A 25,511-nucleotide genomic window follows, 5' to 3' on the forward strand; every position below is an offset into this window, starting at 1 on the left:
CAGCGTCCTGCTAAATCTCCTCTACACCCTTTCTAAAGTCTCCTCTAGTTTAACCAGAGTTTTATAGAGCTGCAACATTACCTCATGGCTCTTGAACTCAATCCATTAACTAATGAAGGCCAACATACACCTTCTTAATCACCCGATCAACTTGACTGGCAAATTTGAGCAATCTATGGACATGAACCCCAAAATCCAAGACATTATTTGATTATGATAAACAAACAGGCAGATACCAAAAAGAATTTTTTTTAAAAAAATCAGATTTCTCTGCTTTTGAACTGTACAAGGGAAATGAATAAACCACGTACAAACCGCTCAATAATAATAGACCCCTAATTTAATCTCAGGAATATTACTATAGGAAATTTTTCCTTCTGACATTGCTTGCTTCAAAGGGGGTGGGAACGTCGAGTCAGAGCATGAGAGGCCTGCGTTGGGCATTTTCATGGCTTACAAGGCGCAGGTTGTTAGTCTGTGTGGGTCGCCACTCCTCGCACAGACACTAGAGCAATGTGTGATTAAGTGCCTTGCTCAAGGACACAAACACGCTGCAACAGCTGAGGCTCAAACTAGCGACCTTAAAATCACTAGATGAATGCCTTAATCACTTGGCCACGTGCCCAACACAAAGCTCATATCTAATTGTGGATCATACATGTCAAGTTTAGCCAGAGGGTGCTGAATCTGTGAAATTCATTGCCACAGGTGGCCATGGAGGCCGTCATTGGGTGTATTTAACGAGAAGGTTGATAGGTTCTTGAATTATTAAGGATGTCAAGGGTTACAGGGAGACAGAAGGAGAATGGGGTGAGAGGGATAATAAATCAGCTGTGATGTAATGAATGGCAAAGTAGACTCCATGAGCCTAATTGCTTAATTCTCCTCCTGTCTTATGGCCTTAACGGGATACTTCTATGGTTGTTGTTCAAGAGTCATTTATTCCAGAGGTATTTTACCTCCTCCGATTATAATTTCATTAATAGTGAAACTTATTCTTATACAGGCATTATCTGATGTTATTACAAATGATACTAATCATTGAATTAACTACAGTAGTTGACATTATGAGCAATAAGTTTTTGAGAGAATCTTCAAGTCATGGAAACAAATACAAGCACTCCCTTTGACACCAATAATGCTTTTTAATATATTTAAATTCTTATCACATGGGCAAATATCTACTTGTGCATAGACAAGCTATGTTGCAATTTTCTTTGAAGTGACATTTCCAAAGACCCAGAGACACAACTTGAAATCACTGAATGCTGTGGCTCACTGGTTGTGTCACTGCTTTGCTGAACTTTTAGGGACCAGACCAAAATCACTTCCGTGCACAGCAAAGCCTGCTGACAATTGCAGCGGATTCTATTCTGCATTTAGCAAAGCGATGAAGCACGTCAGTCTGATTTTGATGTGCTTGATCAAGTTCCACCTGCTGGCTTTAATGCTTTTTAAACCCGTAACACCTAGTACAAATTCCCTGGGCTAGCACATTCAATCACAGAGAACTGCACTGGAATAACGGCCCAAGAAGGCAACGTCAGGGAACTAGGTGACATAAAAGGGCAAGGGTTTCTTGTTGCTCCTAGTTTCGGCCAGTTGTACATGAATTACTAAGGGAAAAATTCAAAGCCTAAAGCAGCAAAAGATTTGCAACCTTCCAATATTCTGCTTTACTAAAATAAAAATTAGTATTTAGGGGAAATGCAAATAACATTTACATTTGAATTATTTCTGTCTTTCTATGTTAACATCACAATAAAACTATGTTGACAGGTACTACTTGATTTCAAAATTCACACTGCAGTAATCACCGAAATCATTCATTCATCGAGGACAAACATTTAATATGACTGGCGATCATACCTCCTCTTCATGTTCGTTCATTTCACTTTCATTTCCAGACTGTTCCTCCGTTTCTGCTCCACCCTCTTCCTCCTCATCATCCTCATCATCATCCTGATTTTCTTCTCCTTCACCCAGACCAGACAGCTTATCGGACTTGGAATCTTTCCCATCAATAACAAGCCCTATAGAAATATACCACAGACAATCCAACTAAAACTCTTCCACATAAAGTAACTGCTATCTCATACACCCAATATGGAATTACACGAAACTTCTTAAAACAGGCACAATAATAACTGGTACAATCACCTCCTGGGGTACAGATTTATTTTGGGAAACTTCATACTTGTTCATTTTATTAAACGGATTTCTGTTCTAATCCCTCCTAGTGAAGCTCACAAGTAAAGGACACCAAGTGTATAAATAGGGAGGTTCAGCCAAATGAAATACATTCTGTTCAGAGCAAGCTATACTCATGTATAGAACTCCAGGTCAAGTAATCTTATTGTGGCATTGTATTTCCTCTGAACTTTTACACAAATTTCAGAATCAGAATCAGGATGAATATCACTAGCTTATATCATGACACAAGTTGTTCTATGGCAGCAATACATAATTAAAAAATCTATAAATTAAGAAATATACATATACATGTATAAATTTAAATTATAGTGAAAGAGAGCAAAAAATGAAAAAATACTGAGGTAGTGTACATTGCTTCAATGTCCATTCAGAATTCTGCTAGCAGTGAGAAAGAAGCTGTTCCTGAAATGTTAAGTGTGTGTCTTCAGGCTCCTGTACCTCCTCCTTGATGGTTACAATGAGAAGAGGGCATATATCTTAAGTGCTTTTGAAGCTAAAACATAGGTGCAGAATTATGCCACTTGGCCCAATGAGTCTGTCCCGCCATTTCAACATGGCTGATTTATTATCCCTCTCAATCCCATTCTCTTGTCTTGTCCCTATAACCTCTAATGCCATGACTAATCAGTAACATATCAATGACTTGACCTGGACAGCTGCCTGTGGCAATGAATGCCACAGATTCACCACCCTCTGGCTAAAAAATTCCTCATTTCGATTTTAATTGGACATCTCTCTATTCTGAGATTGTGCCCTCTGGTCCGAGACTCACACACTATAGGAAATACCCTATCCGTTCTATCAAGTCCTTTCAATATTCAATAGGTTTCAATGAAAACTCCTCCCCCACCCCAAATCTTCTAAACTCCAGCGAGTACAGGACCAGGACCATCAAACACTCCTACGTTAACTCTTTCATTCAAGGAATCATTCTTGTGAAATGATTTACTCAGAGAAGATTTACTGGAATGTTACCTGGGTTTCAGCACCTAAGTTACAGAGAAAGGTTGAACAAGTTGGGTCTTTATTCTTTGGAGCGTAGAAGGTTGAAGGGGGGACTTGATAGAGGTATTTAAAATTATGAGGGGGATAGATAGAGTTGACGTGGATAGGCTTTTTCTGTTGAGAGTAAGGGAGATTCAAACAAGAGGACATGAGTTGAGAATGAGGTGGCAAAAGTTTCGGGGTAACACGAGGGGCAACTTCTTCACTCAGAGTGGTAGCTGTGTGGAATGAGCTTCCAGTAGAAGTGGTAAAGGCAGGTTCGATAGTGTCATTTAAAGTAAAATTGGATAGCTATATGGACAGGAAAGGAATGGAGGGTTATGGGCTGAGGGCAGGTCGGTGGGACTAGGTGAGAGTAAGCGTTCGGCACGGTCCAGAAGGGCCAAGATGGCCTGTTTCCGTGCGTAATTGGTATATGGTTAACCCCAATGGCAGCACAACTTTTCTTAGAGAAAGGGCCCAAAACTGCTCACAATACTCCAAGTGCAGTCTGATCAATGCCTTATAAAGCCTCAGCATTTCGTCCTTGCTCTTATATTCTAGCCCTCTCAAAATAAATGCTAACATTGCATTTGACTTCCTTACTGGAAAGGAAGTGTTGTGCTGTGCCTAGCACTATCTGTGACTATATGTACCGTGCTTTGCACCCTGGTCTCAAAGAAACGATGTTTCATTTCACTCTATACATGTGCAGGGATAAATACAATATACTTGAACTAATGTTGTGCTTAATTTACATTCATCTAAACAGACAAAAGCAGCAATTCAGTCTCATTTTGAGAGACAGCGTAACTAAAGCAACATTTCCTTGTGTTAGTGCCATCTTAATTTCAGGTTGAGGTGAAGCGAGATTCTGCCAGCATACAGAGGCAGTGTCAAGCAATACTGCAAGGTTACAAATTACAGCCTTCATCAAAACTCTGATAAAGGTAGATCACAGATAAGATCAAATCTGAACAATCAAAACAATCCACATTCTCCAAATCTCTGTTGTATAATACAACTTACTGTTGACTTTAACATCTTGACACAGGATAAAATGATTCAGAGAAATAACAACAAAAAAATGCTGGAGGAACTCAGCAAGTCAGGCAGCATTTATGGAGGGGAAAAAGACAGTCAATGTTTCAGACTGAGACCCTTCATCAGGGAATTAGAGAAATAGTTACCATTTAATAAATCTGACTTTCCATATGACCATTCCAAACTATGAAATAAAATGAAACACCTCAATCTTTGCTGAAGCTTCAAGATTCAAGATTGATTAATGTCATTCTAGTACACAAGTGTAAAGGAGAACAAAATAATTGTTAATCAGGAACTGATGCAACACAAAAAAGATAAGGACACCATAATAATAAAAAAAACACAATAAATATAAACATGTAAGATAGCTTATGAACATAGATTGATTCCATGTCCATAAAGTGTTGCTAGGCACGAGTATTTGTATACAAGGTGACTCTGATAGGAAATAACAATGAGTTGGTGATGCTGGGGTGGGTTAGTGTGTGAGGTGTCGATCATGCTTTCTGCTTGGGGAAAGTTCTGGTTCAGATGGCGGTACCGAACATGTGCAACAACTCTCTGGTAGTCAAGAAGCTAAGAAATCTGACTAAAAATATCACTAAAAATACCTTCTCTGAGGTAAATTATGTTAAAATATTATTGCAAACAGTGAAAGGGCGAGCAATGGCAAGGTAAGTTTGGGGGATGAGCCAAGATGGTGTGAATCATTGCAAATGGAATTCTGATGCCATACAGCTAGCCCGGGAGTGAGGTTAGGTCACTCTGGGCACTGAAAGGAGAAGTTGGGACCCGGGCAGGGGAGATTTGGTGCCTGCACAGCTGGCCTGGGTGAGAGGTTGGATCATTCTGGGTGCTAAACTGAGCTTGAGAGCTGCTTTGGGCTGGGCAATGAAATCTGGGCCTGGAGCGAGTCACCGCAGCTGGGCCCTAGTGTGAGGCATGATGCACTGTTTAGACAATTTAAACGCCGATCCAGATCGGAGACGAAAGCCAATTTCACTCGCCCTCCGCGATCTTCTCTGCTCGCTCCAGGGTGCCGGTGCCTTTTGCTGTTCCATCATTTGGTCAATTTAAACAGTGGCCCAGATGCACTGAAAAAGCAAGGTGTCAGTGGTCAAGAAAGCTGATTTCGTTCGTTCTCTGCAATGGTCGTCTCTATGACGCTGAGATTATGAAGACTGCTCCAGCTGCTGTGCTCCATGCTCACTAATATGGTGAACTGACAAGCGAGGCTTTGGGCCTACTCTGGGGTAAAATTTGAGGACTCAATTTTGGTTGGAATGCTGTTGTTTGCTTCAATTGTTTGCATGACTTGTATTTTTTTCTTTCTCTTGCCATCAAGCGTTGGTCCTTTTTTTAATCTTTACTTAGGTTCTTTCAGGTTTCTTGCTTTATGGCTACCTGTGAGCAAGCAAATATCAAGGTTGTATAATTTATACATTCTTTGCTAATGAATATAATTGAATATTAACTGTTTTTGAGTCTGGTGGTCCTGTTGTGGATGCTACATAGCCTCCTCCTTGATGGGAGGAGGACAAACAGTCCATGAGCAGGGTAGGTGGAATCATTCATGTTACTGGTCCTCTTCCAGCATCTTTCTGTATACATGTTCTTGATGATGGGTAGGCTGGTGCCAATGATTTGTTGGGCAGTTTTGACTACCAGTTGTAGAGCCTTCCTGTCTGCTGCAATGCAGTCTCCATACAATGCAGCATGTTAGGCTACTCTACTGTGCATCGGTAGAAAGATGCAGGTATTGGTGTGCATAATCCAACTCTCGTCTTCTCAGAAAGTAGAGGCACTGGTGAACTTTCTTTACTGTATGGGATGCATTCTGAGACCATACTAAAGACCTCAAAGTTCAAAGCTAGTTTATTATCAAAGTACATATATGTCACTATATAAAACTCTTAGATTCATTTTCTTGAGGGCATGCTCATTAAATCCGTAATAGAATAATAACTATAATAGAATCAATAAAATTATAAGGGTGTACCTTATGAGAATAGGTTGTGTGTACTTGGCCTTTTCCCCTTGGAGCGACGGAGGATGAGAGGTGACCTGATAGAGATGTATAAGATGATGTGGGGCATTAATCCTGTGGATAGCTAGAGACTTTTTCCCAGGGCTGAAATGGCTAACATGAGAGGGCATAGTTTTGAGGTGCTTGGAAATAGGTATTGAGGGGATGTCAGGGGTAAGTTTTTCCATACAAGAGAGTGCTGGGTGTGTGGACTGCACTGTCGGTGGCAGTGGTGGAAGTGAATACAATAGGGTCTTTTAAGAGCCTCTTAGATAGAAACATAGAGCTTAGAAAAACAGAGGGCATGCGCTAGGGAAATTCTAGGCAGTCTCTAGAGTAGGTTACATGGTCAGCACAACATTGTGGGCTGAAGGGCCTGTAATGTGCTGTAAATTTCTATGCACTATGTTCTATGTACTGCACCAACTAGGGATTCAAGCAGTGTGCAAAAGACAACAATCTGCAAATACAAACAGAAAGAAATAATAATAAAAAATAAGCAAGCAATAAATATCCAGAACATGATATGAAGAGCGCTTGAAAGTGAGCCCATAGGTTGTAGAAAGAGTTCAGTGATGAGGCAAGTGAAGTTGAGTGAAGTTGTCCCCCTTGGTTCAAAAGCCTGATGGTTGAAGGGTAATAACTATTCCTGAACCTGGTGATGCGAGTCCTGAAGTTCCTGTACCTTCTTCCAGACGGCAGCATTGTGAAGAGAGCATGATCTGGGTGGCAGGGTTCCCTGATGATGAATGCTGTTTTCCTTTGACAACGTTCTGTGTAGATGTACTCAATGGAGTGGAGGGCTGGGTCATATCCACTACTTTTTGTAAGATTTTCCATTCAAGGACATTGGTGTTTCCATACCGGGCTGTGATGTAGCCGGTCAATATACCCTCCACTACACATCTATAGAAGTTTATCAAGGTTTTAGAAGTCATGACGAACCTTCAAACTCCAAAGGAAGCAGAGGCACTGCTGCGCTGTCTTCGTAATCGCACTTACATGCTGGGCACAAGACAGGACAGGACAGAGAAATTCAAAGATGCTGACCCTCTCCACCTCTGATCCTCTGATGCGGACTGGCTCATAGACCTCTGGTTTCCTCCTCATGAAGTCAATAATCCTTGGTCTTGCTGATATTGAGTGAGAGGTTGTTGTGGCACCACTCAGCCAAATTTTCAATCTCCCTTCTATATGCTGATTCATCACCACCTTTGATTTGGCTCACGACAGTGGTGTCATCAGCAAAACTGAATATGGCATTGGAGCTGTGCTTAGCCACACAGGCCAAAGTGTAAAACAAGTAGAGCAGGGGGCTAAGCACATAGCCTTGCGGTGCACCTGTGCTGATAGAGATCGTGGAGGAGATATTGTTACCAATCCAAACTGACTGGGGTCTGCAAGTGAAGAAATCAAGAATCCAATTGCACAAGGAGGTTATGAGGCCTCAGCCTTGAAGCTCATTGATTAATTTTAAGCAGATGATGATCGACAAAGAGCATCTTGATATATGCATCTTTGCTGTCCAAATGTTCCAGAGTTGGGTGAAGAGTCAATGAGATGGCATCTACTGTGGACCTGTTGAGCAACAGTTTCTATTCCAGAGCAGACTGTGTGAAAGGCAACGAACAACAAACAGGTACATGCGTGGGATGGGTCAGCAGTGATGCTTTCTGATTGGTTGCCTGATATATATGATCTTAATGGGAACCGAACGCTTATACAGTAACTCGAGTCGAGCTGCAAAGGTCACAGAACCAGTGACTCAGGTTAAATGCTGACTATGAGCACCAGCTGTCTGGGCTTTACACGTTCTACCTGTGACTGTGCTCCCTCCCTCACACAGCTTGGTTTAATTGGCCACTGTGAAATTCATCTAGTGTGGAGATGAAGAATAGCACCAGAGGGATAATTAAAAATAACACACACAAAATGATGGAGAAACTCAGCAGGTCAGGCAGCACCTATGGAGAGGATAAACCGGTGACATTTTGGGCCAAGGCTCTTCATCAAGACTGGAAAGGAATGGAGAAGAAGCCATAAGGTGGTGGTGGTGGTGAGAGGGGAAGGAATACAAGCTGGACTGGGTTAGCACATGGGCAAAGAATTAGAAAGTAGCAGAGATCACAGAGGGGTAACAATGAGACAGAGTTTCACTGAGCTACCTAAGAAAAGATTTAAATCTCTCCAGGGTAGATATATACCTTGAAGAGACTTTGCAGAGGACCAGTAATTCATAAACACAAGACATTCCGCAGATGATTGAGATTGTGGGGGGAATAAGAAGTTATTAATAAAGGATTAGTATAAATGAGGGACTAATGGCTGTCATGGACTCAGAGGACAGAAGTGCCTCTCCCCAAGACAATACAAAATCATTGATAAGCTTACAGCTGCTCTCTAATTCTGCAGCAAATGAAGCCTACACCTACCACACATCCAACAGAACAGAACAGAATTCAGATATACCTTTTAAAACTTAAAGAAAATAATTCTCATTTAAACATTTATTAAAAACGGGAGCTTGCATTGTTCTTGTGTACCGAAAAGGCCGGAAGATTAACATAAATATGAAAGGATAATTAGTTTAGTGCAATTATTCCATGCTCAGTGCCTCCTTCAACACAATTTTTTTTAAAAACACATTATCTGAGATATCTCATTAAACAGGTGACTTATGAGGGTATAATTTTGACCAGAGTTAAATTATACACTTCGGCTTAGCCAACTGTCAAAAATACAAATATTTCTATGTCCCCTACTTAGAAGCATTCAAAAGATATTTTTTTTAAGTCAAATAGAAGTATAAATCAGCATACAGACTTTGTCAATTGTATAAAGACAATTATACAATTAAATTTAATTAGTTTAAAGAATGTCAATTGCCTAATACATAGTTTCTTCCTCATATCATTCCACTGACATGGATGCAGATCCAGTTTCAGTTCCAGACCTAATCTAGCTCAGGTTCAGCAGCCAGATTCCCCAAAGACAGAGCTGTAAAACTTCAGGTACAGGGTCTGCTGCAAAGTTCAAAAATAAATCCATTCATGGGGATTCTCTGCCAAAGAATAGCCAGCAGGTTTGGGATGTCGGCACTTTGCACTGGAGTACTAAACTTTATTGTACTTGCACAGAGACAAATAGTCATAGTGATAGTGATACTTTATTGATCCTGAGGGAAACTGGGTTTCGTTACAGTTGCACCAACCAAGAATAGAGTATAGATATAGCAATATAAAAACCATAAATGATTAAATAATATGTAAATTATGCCAGGAAATACGTCCAGGACAAGAACAATGGACAAGAATCAAACCACCGCTAATATTAATGAAGCAGAGTTTTGGGCGTGAGTTTATTTTATTTACACAGTATGTCTTCTTTTGAACACTGGTTATTTGTCAGTGTATAATTTTTCATTGATTCTATTTCTCTGTTCTACTGTGATGGCATGCAAAATATATCAATGTAGTACATGGTGACAAATACGTACTTTGACAATAACTTCTGAATTTTTAAACTTTGAACGCGCTGCCAGGGTGGTAGTAGAGGAAGGTTCATTAGGGACATTTAAGAAACTCTTAGATAGGCATATAGATTATTTAAAAAATGAAGTACTAAGTGGGAGTGAAGGGTTAGATTGATCTTAGAGTAGTGCAGCGCAATCACTTGAGTTGAGTAAGATGTTCTCCTATGCGGTTATCTATTGGTGGCCAATCTAGGATTCACATATTCTGGTGCAGTGTGGGCGCATGTAAATGGTGGCCATTGTTCACGGCTGAGTTCTTTGGTTGTTCAATTCCTCCTTTCACAGCTGCCACTTGTTCTCTGCAACACAAGAGGTCACTCTCATGTAGTGTACCTTCCTCTTGTATAGATTTCCTCCGGGTGTACCTACTGAGTGCTATGGCTTTCCAGTTTTTAAACGTAATGTTGAATTTTTGCAGACTGATATTGATATTATCTTTGAAGCGTTTCCTTTGCCCACCAGGGGCTCACTGACCTTCCTTCAGCTGGGAGTAAAGAATCTGTTTGGGGAGACGTGAATTAGGCACCAAAGTGACATGACTTATCAGTCAGAGTTGGGGTTGCTTTATTGTGGTGGAGATGCTGTTCATGTTGGCCTCCTCCAACATGCTGCAGTTAGTGAGTCTGTCCTTCCAGCTGATCCTCAAAATCCTTTGTAAGATTCTGGTCCAGATCTTTCAGGTGTCTATTGTAAATGGTCCATGATTCGGCTCCATACAGTACTGCAGGAAGGACGACTGCTCTATAGACCAAAAGTTATGTTTGGACCTGTAGGGTGTGTGGTCTTCAAAGACTCTGTTCCTTAATCTTGCATAGGCACCACGAGCACCCCTCAGGCAGTAGTTGATCTCTGAGTCGATGTCTCTGTTTGAGAGAATGTTGCCAAGGTAGGGAAAGTGGTCTACATTTTCAAGAGCAATATTGTCAACTTTATGGAGGACTAGATAAATGGCTGGTTGGGCGGTGGCTGATATAGGACTAGTGTCTTTTTATATACTCAAAACAAGACTCAGAACCCTATATGCCTTGCCTCAAAATATATTGAAGGTCTTCTTCAGAGAGTGCTGCATTGGCATTGTGATTCACATACTAAAGCTCCTTGACATTGATGGTGCTGACCTTGAACGCGTTGAGGGTGGAAAGCCTGTTGTCCATTCTACACACGATTGGGATTCCCTGTGGCAGGTTTTGACCAATAAGGTGAAGGATGGCAGCAATAAGGATGGCAAATAGGGTGGGCACAATGACACAGCTCTGACTTCTGTCTTCACAGTGAAGGGTGCTGATTCAGCATCACTATTGCTGAATACTGTGGCTGACATGCCATCATCAGTAGTCTCAGTATTTGTAAATACAGGTACTTGTCAGGGCAGCCATGTCTTGACAGTATACTCCAGAGAGCCTGACAGACCTCTATCAAATGCCTTTCTCAAATCTAGAAAACCAAGTACAAGGGTTGCCTTTGTTCACACAGCATTTTTCCTGTAACTGAAGATCATGTCTGGATGGACAGAAACCATAATGTGATTCAGGGAATAATTCTTCAGATAGCGAAGATAAGTTAGCTGTTAAGGATATGTGCAAGCACTTTGCCTATTGTTGACTGGAGGGAGAGGTGCCTCTGTAAGTGCCACAACCTGCCTTGTCTCCCTTCTTGAAGATAGTCACTATTAGAGCACCCGAGTTCTGAGGACAGTTGCTTCTTTTTGCAGACCTTCAGGAGCAAGGCAAGTAAGTGGCGCAGGAGTGCTGGTCCACCATTTTTGAGAATCTCTGCTGGGATCCCGTCAGGACCAGTGGCTACGTTGCTTTTCAGGTTCCTGATGGCATCATGGACCTCTTTCATACTGGAAGGTTCCTCCCTGACTTCTGTCACAGGTCTCTGAAGGTTTTGATTGGTAACCTGTCCAGCAGTGCTGTCACAGTAAAGACGTTCTTCAAAGTGCCCCGCCATTGATCACTGATACCTTTCCAATCCTTTAGCAAGTTCTTCCCATCCTTTGAGCACAGAGGGTTTAATCCGCAGTAACTTAGACCACAGACTGCTTTGGTGGCACTGAGGAAGCTTCCCGTGTCACCAGAGTCTGTCAGTCTCTGGATCTCCAGGGATTTCTCAGTCCACCAAGAATTCTGAGGAAAGACATCCTTGCCACAGAGGGAGTACAAAGAAGGTTCACCAGATTGATTCCTGGGATGGCAGGACTTTCTTATGATGAAAGATTGGATCGACTAGGCTTATACTTGTTGGAATTTAGAAGATTGAGGGGGGATCTTATTTAAACGTATAAAATCCTAAAGGGATTGGACAGGCTAGATGCAGGAAGATTGTTCCTGATGTTGGGGGAGTCCAGAACGAGGGGTCACAGTTTGGGGATAAAGGGGAAGCCTTTTAGGACCGAGATTAGGAAAAACTTCTTCACACAGAGAGTGGTGAATCTGTGGAATTCTCTGCCACAGGAAACAGTTGAGGCCAGTTATTGGCTATATTTAAGGGGGAGTTAGTGGCTTGTGGCTAAAGGGATCAGGGGGTATGGAGGGAAGGCTGGTACAGGGTTCTGAGTTGGATGATCAGCCATGATCATACTGAATGGCGGTGCAGGCTTGAAGGGCCGAATGGCCTACTCCTGCACCTATTTTCTATGTTTCTATCTTATTTATTTAGAGACACATTTCAGAATAGGCCCCTCTGGCCCTTCAAACCAAGCTGCCTAGCAACCCACTGGTCTAACCTTAACTTAATCATGGGACTATTTACAAAGACCAATTAACCTACTAACTTTGGACTGTGGAAGGACACCAAAGCACCTGGAGAAAACCCATGCATTCCCCGGGAAGGATATACAGACTTACAGAGAATACCAGGATTGAACTCTTGACGTCTTGAGCTGTATTATCACAACACTAACAGCTAGGTTACCATGGGACCCATTAACTCCTTCACCCTTGTCTGGATATTTGTCTTGGCTTTGGAGTAAACTTCTCTTTTGGCCTTTTTTTCTGTCATTCTGCCAGGCACAAAAGACTTTCACTTCCATGGAGATAAGTTGTTCTATCTCCATGTCGTTGTCAACAGGCCAATCCTGATGTCTTCTGGACTTGTACCCATGGATGTGTTTGCAGGCATTGAGAATGATGGATTTAAGTTGACCAAAGTGTTCTTTGGCATCCTCCAGATATTCCCGTTGGGAGGTTTTCCCTAAACGAGGCCTGAAGGTGTTGTTGGGTGGCAATGTTAAGCAGGCTCTCGAGTTTTAGTCTTCACCTAGTCTGCTTCTTATGAACCCTCCTCTTTTTCAAGAGTCTGTTGGACATGGTAGAGTGGATCAGGCGATGATCTGTCAAGCAGAAATCTGTGCCAATCATGGCAGTCCTTAGGAAAGACAATCCGAAGCCACGGTTTAGATCAGGCGTGCTGCCAAGATGCCTTGAATAACGTTAGAGTAGATTAAAAGGTTAGCACAACATCATGAGTAGAAGGGCCTGTACTGTGCTATTCTATGTTCCATGTAAACAATAGAGCAATCACTGCTTGTGGCTTCTGTTACGACAGTTCCAAACTCACTGAATTTAGCAGGTAATTGTCCCTTTGATGTATTAGAATATAAAAAGTACATTGGATAAACTAGTGTAACAAAATCAGCAAAACCTATTATCTAAATTGTGTTACACAAAAAAAAAGCACATTTGAACTGAAAAGTGTAAAAAAAAATATTCCAAGTAAACTATCTTAACTATGAAATTAGAAAGTATTTGACATTTACTGCTTGCAATATTATTCCAATTCACTGTTACTAAATTATAAATTGTTACAGGGTCAGTGTCAAAGTTTCACTATTGCAAATGTTACTTGATTTAAGCTTGTGGTTTTCCACAAACCAAATACCAAGACCAAATACAATTATTTTAATACACATTCTGAAAATCTGCTCATACAGTTTATAAATGTTTGGCTGGTGTAACTATTTTTTTCTAGTTCTGAAAGCATCTGGAACAAGGACATTTTTATATTATGTATTAGTACTGATAACTACCGATGCAGAGATAAACAGCTGGATTTTTTTTTAAAAAGGCAAGTAGATATTCTTTAAGTAATTCTTAAGCAAAGAACAATAAAAGACAGAAGATCTGCGCAAATATTCAGCAATTAAATGTTCAGTAAAATATTTGAGAAATAAATATTCCAAGTCGTTAACATATCTCTTTCAACAATATAAATGCAACAATGTCCTGGCACAGTCTGTGATGTGGTTGCCAGCCAATTGTAATAAAAGACCTTTGAGAAATTCCTTCCCCACCCTCACTGAGTCTATGAGATAAAGGACAACAACCCTTTCAAGGGCGATTCCCCCACCCCCATTAACAATGACTCAAATGCGCATTGACCAACAAGAGCATTGCTAAATCATTCATCATATTTCCCACAACCAACTCTAAATATATACATGCAAGTGGTGGCACAGTAGTTAGTGTAATGCTTTATAGTGCCAGCTATCAGAAATCAGAATTCAATTCCTGACGTTGTCTGTGAGGAATATGTACCGTCTCCCCATGACTGCCTGAGTTTCCTCCCACACTCCAATGACGTAGGAATTAGGGTTAGTAAGTTACATTGGTGTCAGAAGCATGTGACACTTGCGGTGGCTCTCTGGACTGTTTTGTCATAGACACAAATGTCACATTTCACTGCATGTTTCAATGAACGTGTGACAAATAAAGCTAATCTTTAATAGAAAATATTTAGACACTAGGGTGCAGATGCCAGAATCTGGCACAACACTAGCAGCAATAGAAGAGCTCAGAGGGTTGGGGGCAATAGACAGTCAATGCTTTGGGTCAAGACCCTTCTTGTGGACTGAGGATATTTAGTATGCTTACCAGGCAAAATCTAAATTATGTTGGTTATGCTCTGGTTTGTAAATAATTACTTTATTTATTTAGAGATACAGCATGGTAACAGGCCCATCCAACCAAAATGAATCTGGACTACCCAATTACACTCATGTGACCAATTAATTTCCTATCTGTATGCCTTTGTTCAAGATTCAAGGTTGTTTCATGTCATTTACAGTACACAAGTGAAAAGGAGAACAAAATAATTGTTACTATGGATCTGATGCAGCACAAAGAAACAATTAGAACAATTAAAACACGTACACACAATAAACATAACTGCGTAAGACAGGTTATACACAGATTGATTGTCTGTACATGAAGTGACACCAGGTACAGGAGTATCTGTACACGAGATGACTCTGACAGGTAATCATAAAGTAGTAGTGGTGGAGAGGTGTGGTGGGCTGAGTTGGAGGCTGGAGGTGTTGTTCAGTTTTACTACTTGAGGAAAGCAATTGTTTTGAGTCTTTGTAGCCTCCGCCCTGGTGGGATTGGGACAAACAATCCATGAACAGATTGGGTGGGGATCCTTCTTCATGTTGTTGGCCTTTTCCGGCACCTTTCTGTATGCATGTCTTTGACGGCAAGTAGGCTGATGCCAGTGACGTGTTGGGCAGTTTTGACTACCTCTTGTAGTGCCTTCCTGTCTGCTGCAGTGCAGTTTCCGTACCATACAGTGATACAGATTGTTAAAATGCTCTCTACCGCACATCTGTAGGTCATGTGTATGGAATGTGGGAGGAAACTGGAGCACCTGGATGAAACCCACGTGGTCCCGGGAAGAACGTACAGACTCCTTATCAACATCAGCAGAACTGAAACCAGGTCACTTGCTCTACCCTAACTGCTATGCAATCACACCACACCTTTATTAAGAGATGAATATTCCAGCATTCAAGGTCTGTTTCATAGACAGAGGTGCTGTCTGCCAGATGAGACATTAAACTGAGGTCCCATATTTTTTTTACTGAAGATTAAAAAAAAACACGACTGCCCCAAAGAACATCAGAAAAGTTGTCTCTGGTGTCCTGGGCAATATTTAACTGGGTATTGGCGGAGGAAAGAGTAAGCAAACAAAGCAACAGCCTTTAGAACTTATTGAGCATTTCAAAATACAATTCACGCCAATGAGATACTTCATCAATATGATCACAGTCTTGATTGTTTTTTTGGTTTGAGTTGATAATTTCAATTTAACACCAAGAGTGAAATTGGTCAAAGAACAATAATTTAAAAAATGTTGAGGTCTTACTGGAAAACCATCCCAACATAAAATGAGCTTTGCTTACCTAGTTTAATCAGGAATTCACGTTCGAGTTCCTGTACTTGCTTGATTGCCTCTTCAAGAGAAGCACAGAACTTCATCTTTGGCCGAAGCAGTTCAAGGATGTCACTGATCATGTAGTCCACATCAATAGGGAAAGGATGATCTTTCGTCCACACATCCAAACTCTTCTTCCACCAGATATAACGCTACAGTGGGTAAATATGAGAGATACCATCATACAGGTGATTAACTTAAAGCTAGATCTGACAGTAGCTGTGTATACAATGTAAGCCCCCGGAGATTACTATACCCAATATACTCGGAAATATTTAAATAAATAATAAACCTAATATTACTGTAATAAGTTAGATCAAAATGAATGTGATGGGAAAAGCTGGGTAAGATGCAGCATTATGTAAAGAAAGAAATAAAAATGTTTTATTGTCATAAAAGACCACCATGCAGAATCTTGCCAGCAATAATATGTTGATTCCTATTTATGCACTTAAGACATTCAATTACAGTCATCTTGATAAATCCTTTAAAAAAATGAACAATGATAATGTGCATCCTTGTTTTCTCGGCAGTTTGAGCAGCTTAACCCAGTAGGTAGAAAGATTTAATGTTAAATATGATTGTGGAGACTTCCTTCTAATTTTATTTGAACTGGAGCTAACTTTTCAAAGATTCTTCAGTCTGTTGACAGTCACTAAAGAGAGTCAGCCCCACACACTACTACAATGACTCAGCACCTCAGAAAATTAAAAGAGGTTTTTGTTTAACACAAAAGATTCTGCAGAAACTGAAAATCTTAAGCGACATACACAAAATGCTGCAGGAACGCAGCAGATTTTTAAATTTAAAATTACATGTTTCCATGCAAAGCCATATTACCCTTTAATGTGTCCCTCTTAAACCTCAGAGCAAATGAATTATAGGAATGCTTTTTATATTTATTTTTGAGATTTTAAAGATTCTGTTCTTTACACTTGTGTTTTAAGCTACATTGTATTCACTATAACAATCATTTTGCTCTCCTTTATACTTGTGTACTGAAGAATGACAATAAATCATGAATCTTGAATCTTCTTTCCCAAAAAACTAAATTTTTGTTAGCTGTTAAAAAATAAGGGAGATAAAACAGCTCTTATAATTCATACCATCATTTTTAAATGCTTAAAATTTTAACCCAACGTCTAACAGATTAATGCTATAAAGACACACACAACCCTTTAAAGATGACAGCATCGCTGACAGTTTCAGTGCAGTGATTTTCCCCCTCATGTCTCCAAGCATCGCAGAGACACAAAATAATTGTACAACACACTAAGGACCTAGACAAACTCAGTGGCTTTACTCCAGCTCTGCTCCATGCTGCTTCAGATTTCCAGCATCTGCAGTCTTGTGGCTCCATTAAAATTACTGTTAAAATTCCTTCTGCTTTACAAATGACTACAATTCATGTTATCTGTATTATTTATTTACTTTTTTTGTATTTGTAGTTTGTCTTCTTTTGCACATTGGTTATTCGTCAGTCTTTGTGTGTAACTTTTCATTGATTCTACTCTATTTCTCTGTCCTACTGTGAATGCTGACAGGAAAATGAATCTCAAGGTAGTATACGATGACATACATTTACTTTGATAATAAATTTACTTTAAACCCTGAAGGAAGTGGTGTGCCACTTGGCTCGAATAAGCTGAGTCATTATGTACCAGTCCTGGATGAAACCATTGTCTATTGCCTTTCATTAACTGGGAATGTATCATTAACTCAAAAACACATGCTCAGTGTTATCATTTCAGAGGATCAACACACAAGTGCCATTACAAAACGGCATGGCAGTGCCTCCTCTTACTTAGAAGTTTGCATAGACTTGGCACATCGTCTAAAACTTTGACAAACTTCTATAAATGCACAGTGCAGAGTATACTGACTGATTGCATCTCAGCCCGATATGAAAAAAACCAATGCCCTTGAACGGAGAACCCCACATGAAGTAGTGGATGCAGCCCAGTCCATCACAGGAAAAGGCCTCATCACCGTTAAGCACATCTACAAAGAGGGCTAACATAAGAAAGCAGCATTCATTAAGGACCTCCACCAACCAGACAACGCTCCCTTTTCACTGCTGCAACAGGAAAGAGGGACAGAAGCCTCAGATCCCACACCACCAGGCTGAGGAACAGTTATTCTCCTTCAACCGTCAGGTTCCTGAACCATCACAGATAACTTCATTCACCCCAACAATGAATTGATTCCACAACTTAAAGACTCACTTAAGGACTTTACAACTTATTGTCTCAATATTATTTATTATTACTTTTTTGTATTTGCACAGGTTGCTTTCTTTTGCACATTGGTTTTTGTCCGTCTTTGTTTGTGTGTATTTTTTTTTATTGATTCTGCTGTGTTTCTTCATATCTACTGTGAATGTCCGCAAGAAAATGAATCTGAGGGTGGTATATGGAGATATATATGTACTTCAATAATAAATTTACTTAATTTTGAACATAAATTTCAGTGCCTTGGAAAGGAGTTACCAAGCCTTGGTATTCATCATGCATGATTTAGATACTTATTCTATCAGATTGGGACATTAATTTTGGTTTCTTCCAATACTGAAAGAGGAAAGGTAGTGTTTTAACCACTTTGTATTTTGATATTTTACAGTCAAAGTAAATTAAATTTTAAAAAGAACAAGAATCCTGTAATCGACAGTCACCTGAAAATATACAAGGAAACAGTCCAGCTTTCGCTTGCTTGAGCCCCTGTCGAAGTATTGCCCGCAGGTGTCCAGCAAAGTGCAGACCAGTCGGATTCGGAATAAATGCTCCGGGGGGTCCAGTGGGGTGGCGCTGCCATCTGTACTTATACCAAATGTAATGAAGGAATACAGAATTCGGAAAATGACTGCAGATTCCACCATTCTATAATTGTACAACTCTCCAAGGAACTTAACACTGCTGATTCGCCTTTGGTTGAACTTGGGCTGGTTGACCTTAAACAGAAAGAGTACCCCATTTTGAGCCGACACATGCAAAATTCACATGGAAACATTTTCAAATTCAGTTTTGTCTACTGTTCTATGGTACCAGAAGAACACACACAAAGTACTGGAGGAACTCAGCAGGTCAGGCAGCATTGGATCAAAGCCAGATTGGAGGACTAGGTCAAAGCCCAAAGGCCAACCAAATACGCTGGAAAAGTTGGGGCCCAGTGTCTGTGAGGCCATGAGTCCACTGGAGACTGGAGGCTGAAGGAGACTGCCTATCCGGGGTTAAGGGACTCTTCGTGAGTGGCTGGGTAGGTGGGAAAGAGAGAAGTATCGGGCTTGTTTCACTATTCTTCTGGGCATTGTGGGCATGCTACGTTGACACTAGAATTGCGGGATGACCCCAGCACACCCATGGATATGTTAATTATTCACACAAATGGCACATTTCACTGTATGTTTGGAGGTATATGTGATAAATAAATCTGAATCTATGGAGAAGGATAAAATTCTGGCACTTCAGGCTCAGACCCTTCATCAGGACTGGAAAGGAAGGGGACATATGCCAGAATAAGGTGGAGAAGTGGGAGCAGTACAAGTGATAGGCAAGACCAAGAGAGGGAGGAGGTCAGTGAATGGGGCAGGGGGGTTGAAGTAGGACGCTGGGAAAGGATAGGTGGAAGAGGTGAAGGGCTGAAAGAGGAGAGGACAGTGGACAATCAGAGAAAGGGAAGTAGGGACACCAGAAGGAGGTGACGGGCAGATAAGGAGAGAGGATTGAGAGGGGAATGGAAAAAAGACAAGGAGGAGCAGGAAGAATAGTGCTGGATTGGAGCAGGATGGAGCAAGGATTTGATTAAGGCAAGAAAGCAGAAGCTGAAGTTGCTTTTGCTTTTATAAGGCTACACCATAATCCCTGTCTCTTAAATATCACATGTCAACCATTTTTCCAATATAGGAAAACTGACAGTGACTTGGGCAGCAGCCAAAGAACAAGAGGACAATGATGGTATTTCTCTTCCATTGTGGTGTCAGGCTACTGTCAGCCCCAGTTTCTGCTGAAACAATTACACACTTCATTAGAAACTTTACCGAGCGGACCACTTGCGTGACGACGCAAACCAAATGCCGCAAGCAAAGTGAAAAGAAGAACTGATGAACTATGTGCCTCATAGTGCTTGTTTATTTTCCTTAAGTACCTCATCAGCAGTTGTTTCCACTTGTAAAGTCCGAAGCCCCACTCTCTCACACCTAGATGTTCTGCCAAAGGGCTGGATGTGATGCATTTATTAGTGGCCCCTCTTACAGTTCACCCTGTAACAAATTTGCAAAGCTTCTCTTTTACATTTAATTGAAATTTCACCTCATAAAATATGGAAGCCTATTTTAAAATCTGAGAACTTCCATCCCACTTCTCACAAAAGCAGATCTCCCACCCTTGAAGTCAACAAATGGTTGCCAATGTTTTGAATAATGAGGACCTGAATGAAGACCTGAGTTATAGGGAAAGACTGGATATGTTAGGAATTTATTCCATGGAGCATAGGAAAATGAAGGGAGATTTGATAGTATATGAAATTATGAGTGATATAGATAGGGTAAATGCAAGCAGGCTTTATCCATCGAGGTTGGGTGAGACTAAAACTAGAGGTCATGGGTTATGGGTGAAATTGAACTGTTTAAGCAGAACATGAGGGGAATCTTCTGCACTCAGATTGAGAGTGGCAAGAGCTGCCAGTGGAAGTGGTAGATGCAGGTTTCATTGTAGCATTTAAGAGATGTTTGGATAAGCACGTAGCTGGGAGGGATATGGAGGGCTATGGTCCAGGTGCAGGTATATGGAATGAGGCAAAATAATAGTTCAGCATGGAGAAGATGGGCTGAAGGGCCTGCTTCCATGCTATAGTTTTCTATGAATATATGGCAACAAGGTTGGGGAGGGCACTGGGAAAAATGGCCAGCATTTCCAATGTTCAAACACCCTCTCAACAATCAACAGACAGAAACACTACTTGCAGGAATTTGTGAGAAATAGTGGTATCGCTAGAAATGAGCCTCAGTATTGATTGGCATCCTTCAGGGAGAAAAGAGAAGATACCATATGCATTCCTTAAAAACACAAAAGATCTCATTTCATTGCTATAAAATGCTATTACTTCTTACAACATACAGATCAATATCAGTTTCTAAAGATTAAAGATTAGCTTTATTTATCACAAGTACATCAAAACATATAGTGAAGTGTGTCATTTGCATCTGTATCTGAGGCAACCTCCATGTCACTAAACTTCCGTCGCCAATGCAGCTTGCCCACAACTTACTAACAATAACCTATATGTCTTTGGAATGTGAGAGGAAACTGGAACACCTAGAGAAAATCCAGGTGGTCACAGAGAAAATGTACAAACTCCTTTCAGACGATGGCAGGAATTAAACCTGGATTGCTAGTGCCGCAAAGCTTTACACCAACAGCTACGCTACTGTGATGCCCCTATGAAAAGCCTAGATTAATGAAGAAGGATATTGCTCAATAATTATACAAAATTTCATACCTCCATTCCAAGACGAATATCTTCCAGTACTCCATCGACAACATGTATTCCAACATCTTCCTGGTATGGCACCAATCCAGCCAACAGATTTGCGACACAGTGAATGCTGTTATACTTCACATTCCAGATGTTGATCATGCAGTTAATAACATATTCCTTCACCTCCAGATCATGCCATGCCAATTTTCTCATCTGTCTCAACACCTATGATATAAAGATTCTGTTTGGCCCATATTTAATATAGATATCCCAGTCCACACTTCATTTGTATCAGTTAATGACAACATATAACAAGAATAATTGTCTTCTTGCAGATTTTACGTTCCCCACTCCCCTTGCCCAGTTAAATTCTTGTGAAGAGCATTTTCTTGTTATCTTTTTTATTTTGCTTTTTATTAGATTTTACCTGGAGCAATTAGATGTAATATAAGGGTAACACATTCCTCGCTAATGGCAATTAGTTTATTTTCACATATACAGTGGAAAACTTCGGAAGGTCAGAATTATAATTAGGTTTAAAATCAATAGCATACAGTAAGTTGTAAAATTTTTCTGCAAAGGTGAAGGTGTTGTGAAGGTGTGCAGCTCATGAGGTTATCAATAATGAATAAAGTGTCAAGCACAGAGAGTTTTTATTTGTGGTTACATAAGCACACTACATTAAATAATGTAGTGTGCAAAAATGCCAAGGATAAACTATGGTACCTTAATTAATATATTCATGACCACATAAGCTGAAACAATATAGTGCAGAAAAAATCTTTAAAGCAGGATTTTCACAATGTTAAAGCAGCTATTGGTGGATGTAATAAGGCTGATAAAGGGATGAATGTTTTTCTGGAAAAGATCTCTCCCCTTCAAAACAGTACCACTTTTTAAAAAAGTGATCTGATAGGCTGCTCTTGGTTTAATATCTTACTGAAAGGGTTAAACCTCTGATAAGTATTTCCTTCAAACAGAGCGCTCGAATGTCTTGACTGAGGCACACAATCTTCCAATTCAAAGTGGAAATGCTGTCAACTGACTCAAAACTTAAACCTGTAAACTCAACTTCCAACAGGAGCTCTGTTGGTAAAGATTAACTGCTTTTATTTGAACTGAAAAGGTCGAGGTAAAAGACAACGGAATGTTAATCTTATTATTTTATTTTTTAGAAACCACTTTTAGGAAAAGCACAGTGAATAATTCATTTATTAACTAGTAACTACCTTTTCTGTTGTGACCTTGGACAAGTCTTTGTAGAGAAGTTTACGGATATATTCCTGAAGGGGAGGGCGCTTCTTTCGCACCATTTTCTCAACTGGAGGAGGATTACAGTAGTAATATGCATTTTCCACCATGGTAACGTAACGAGCATCCAAGTGCATTGCCTGTTTCTTACGCATCATTTGCTCCTATAGAGATGACATTGAACTATTCAGTATTATTAGGGGATAAAAAAAATCAGAAAACAGTTTGAAGAGCAAATAATGACTATAACCATAAATACAGCAACATAAATAATTAGCCAAGCATATAAAAGAACACTGAACCCCACTGAAAGTTGAAAGGTCTAGATAGAGTGGATGTGGAGATGATATTTTCAAAAGTGGGAGGGTCTAGGACCAAAGGGCAGCCTCAGAGTCGAAGGACATCCCTTTAGAACAAAGTTGAGAAGGAATATCTTTTGCCAGAGTGTGGCGAATCTGCAGAATTTATTGCCACAGATTGCTGCAGGGGCCAAGTCATTGGGTATATTTAAAGCAGAGATTGGTAAGTTTTTGATTTGTAAATGCATTAAATGCTACATGGAAAAGATAAGACAATGGATTTGAGAGGGAAAAGTAAATCAGACACAATCAAACGATATACTCAATGGGCCAAATGACCCAAGTCTGCTCCTTGGTGTTATGAAGATGATAATCAGCATGAAGATGACCCTGAGTAAGGAACTCACCAAGACTGTATCCCATCCAAGTTTATCAAGGGTCAGTTATACCACTTTGTAAGTTTTGATTAGCAAGGTCATCAAAGGTTACAGGAAGAAGGTAGGAGAATGGGGTTGAGGAGGGTATATCAGTCATGATTAAATGGCGGAGCAAACTCTGTGGGCCAAATGGCCTAATTCTACTCCTGTATCTTACGCTCTTATGAAGAATGCACTACATTTGTAGTCAGCCAGTACCATCTTGCACAAGGTAGCTATTGCAAACTTGAACATCTAAAACATTCAACAAAATTCTGCAAGTTGGAATTGGCTAAGTACACCTGATAAAGATCATGCCCCATGTATTCAATTTGCTTATTGAGTCTCATTTAGTAATATGGAATAAATTGCTGTAATAAATATGCTGTACAATTCCTGAAATGAATTAACTGCATATTTTTAAACAACACATTGCTGATATATACTCAGGGCCACTTTACTAGATTATCTCCTGTATCCGATAAAGTGGCCACCGAGTGTACGTTCATGGTCTTCTGCCGCTGCAGCCCATCTTCAAGGTTCGATGTGTTGTGCATTCACAGATGCTCTTCAGCACACCACTGTTGTAAAGCATAGTTATCTGAGTTACCGCTGCCTTCCTGTCGGCTTGAAACAGTCTGGCAATTCTCCTCTGAACTTCCTCATTAACAAGGCATTTTGCCCACTTACTGGATTTATTTTTTGTTTCTTCTAGCATTCTCTTTAAATCCCAGGAGATCAGCAGCTTCTGAGATACTCAGACTACCACATGCGGCACCAACAATCATCCATGGTCAAAGTCACTTAGATCACCTTTCTTCCCCATTCTGATGTTTCATCTGAACAACAAATAACCTATTGACCATGACAGCATGCTTTTATCCACTGAGTTGTTGCTACATGATTGGCTGATTAGATATTTGCATTATCAAGGTGTACAGGTGTACCTAAAGTGGCCACGACATGTACATCAAGCATCTCAAAGCTGCAGAATACAAAAACACCCTATTAGATAATGTTAAAGTAGCATGATTGAGATTACTAGTAGATAAAGCAGAAAAGTGCTCAGAAGGATTGAAAACCAAAATAGGGCAGAAGCTGGTAATCTGAAATAAAAACAGAAAATGCTGGAAACACTCAAGCTCAAGTGTAAATCAAGCTTTCCTCTGCAGGTGTGGGTCTGCTACATGTCACACCAGAGATGCAAACAGATTAGTGTCATACTACATAAACACAAGAGATTCTGCAGATGCTGGAAATCTTGAGTAACACAAAAAACCTGGAGGAACTTAACAGGTCAGTCAACATCTATGGATGGTAAAAAAGAGTTGACATTTCAGGCCAAGACCCTTCATCAGGACTGGTACCTGTGTACTCTACCTAGTGCCACACTAGTTACATTACAGAAATACATTGCCAACGATTTAGGAGGATGTTCTGTGTTGTACTGGCATACAATGAAGAGAAATTACTATTGGCCAGATGCTTTTGTTTACAAATGTACATTACTTGAATTCACATTCTTTTTACTACCATGACCTAGTTATGTATAGATTGATCTTTCTGAAATAAGCACTATCTCAATGCATGTGACAACAATTAACCAATGCCCTACAGTGATATAGCTTAGTGATTGTTTCATTCAAAGTAATATTAATGATCAAAACTGAATTAATACAGCTGAAGACCAACATTCAATATTTTAAGAATAGCTTCTTCCTCTCCTCCACCATTTTTCTGAATCGATGAACCTATAAACGCTACCTCACTATTTCTCTTTTGCACCATTTACTGTAACTAACAGTAATTTACATATCACACTACACTACTGCGACAACAAATTTCATGACAAATATCAGTGACAATAAACCTGATTCGCATCTTTTAATGTACAAAGATACCTTTTTAACAAGGTGTGGGCAGATCTCCCAAATGCTCCCATCCATTTGTATATGTTAGCTTGAGGAGCATCACACTGAGTTAGCACAGAAAAGGAATGTGTGGTTCAAAAGATAGTATGCCTGCTGTCCTTTTGAAGAAGATCAGATGATGCATGA

General features: G+C 40.2%; 1 protein-coding gene across 7 annotated transcripts in view; it reads right to left on the reverse strand.

Annotated features, from left to right (window-relative positions):
• upf2 (UPF2 regulator of nonsense mediated mRNA decay) overlaps window positions 1-25,511 on the reverse strand; it is a 132,535-nt gene that overhangs the window by 66,698 nt on the left and 40,326 nt on the right. For all 7 annotated transcript variants that reach the window (XM_063072761.1, XM_063072763.1, XM_063072760.1 and 4 more), the window contains 5 exons: window positions 22,718-22,903; window positions 21,510-21,713; window positions 18,688-18,963; window positions 15,985-16,168; window positions 1,870-2,033 (listed from right to left, as the gene is read on the reverse strand). In XM_063072761.1, coding sequence (XP_062928831.1) covers window positions 1,870-2,033; window positions 15,985-16,168; window positions 18,688-18,963; window positions 21,510-21,713; window positions 22,718-22,903 — 1,014 coding nt within the window. The remainder of the gene's footprint in view (window positions 1-1,869; window positions 2,034-15,984; window positions 16,169-18,687; window positions 18,964-21,509; window positions 21,714-22,717; window positions 22,904-25,511) is intronic.

The sequence above is a fragment of the Mobula hypostoma genome, chromosome 20 (assembly GCF_963921235.1).
Source record: "Mobula hypostoma chromosome 20, sMobHyp1.1, whole genome shotgun sequence".
Classification (NCBI taxonomy): domain Eukaryota; kingdom Metazoa; phylum Chordata; class Chondrichthyes; order Myliobatiformes; family Myliobatidae; genus Mobula; species Mobula hypostoma.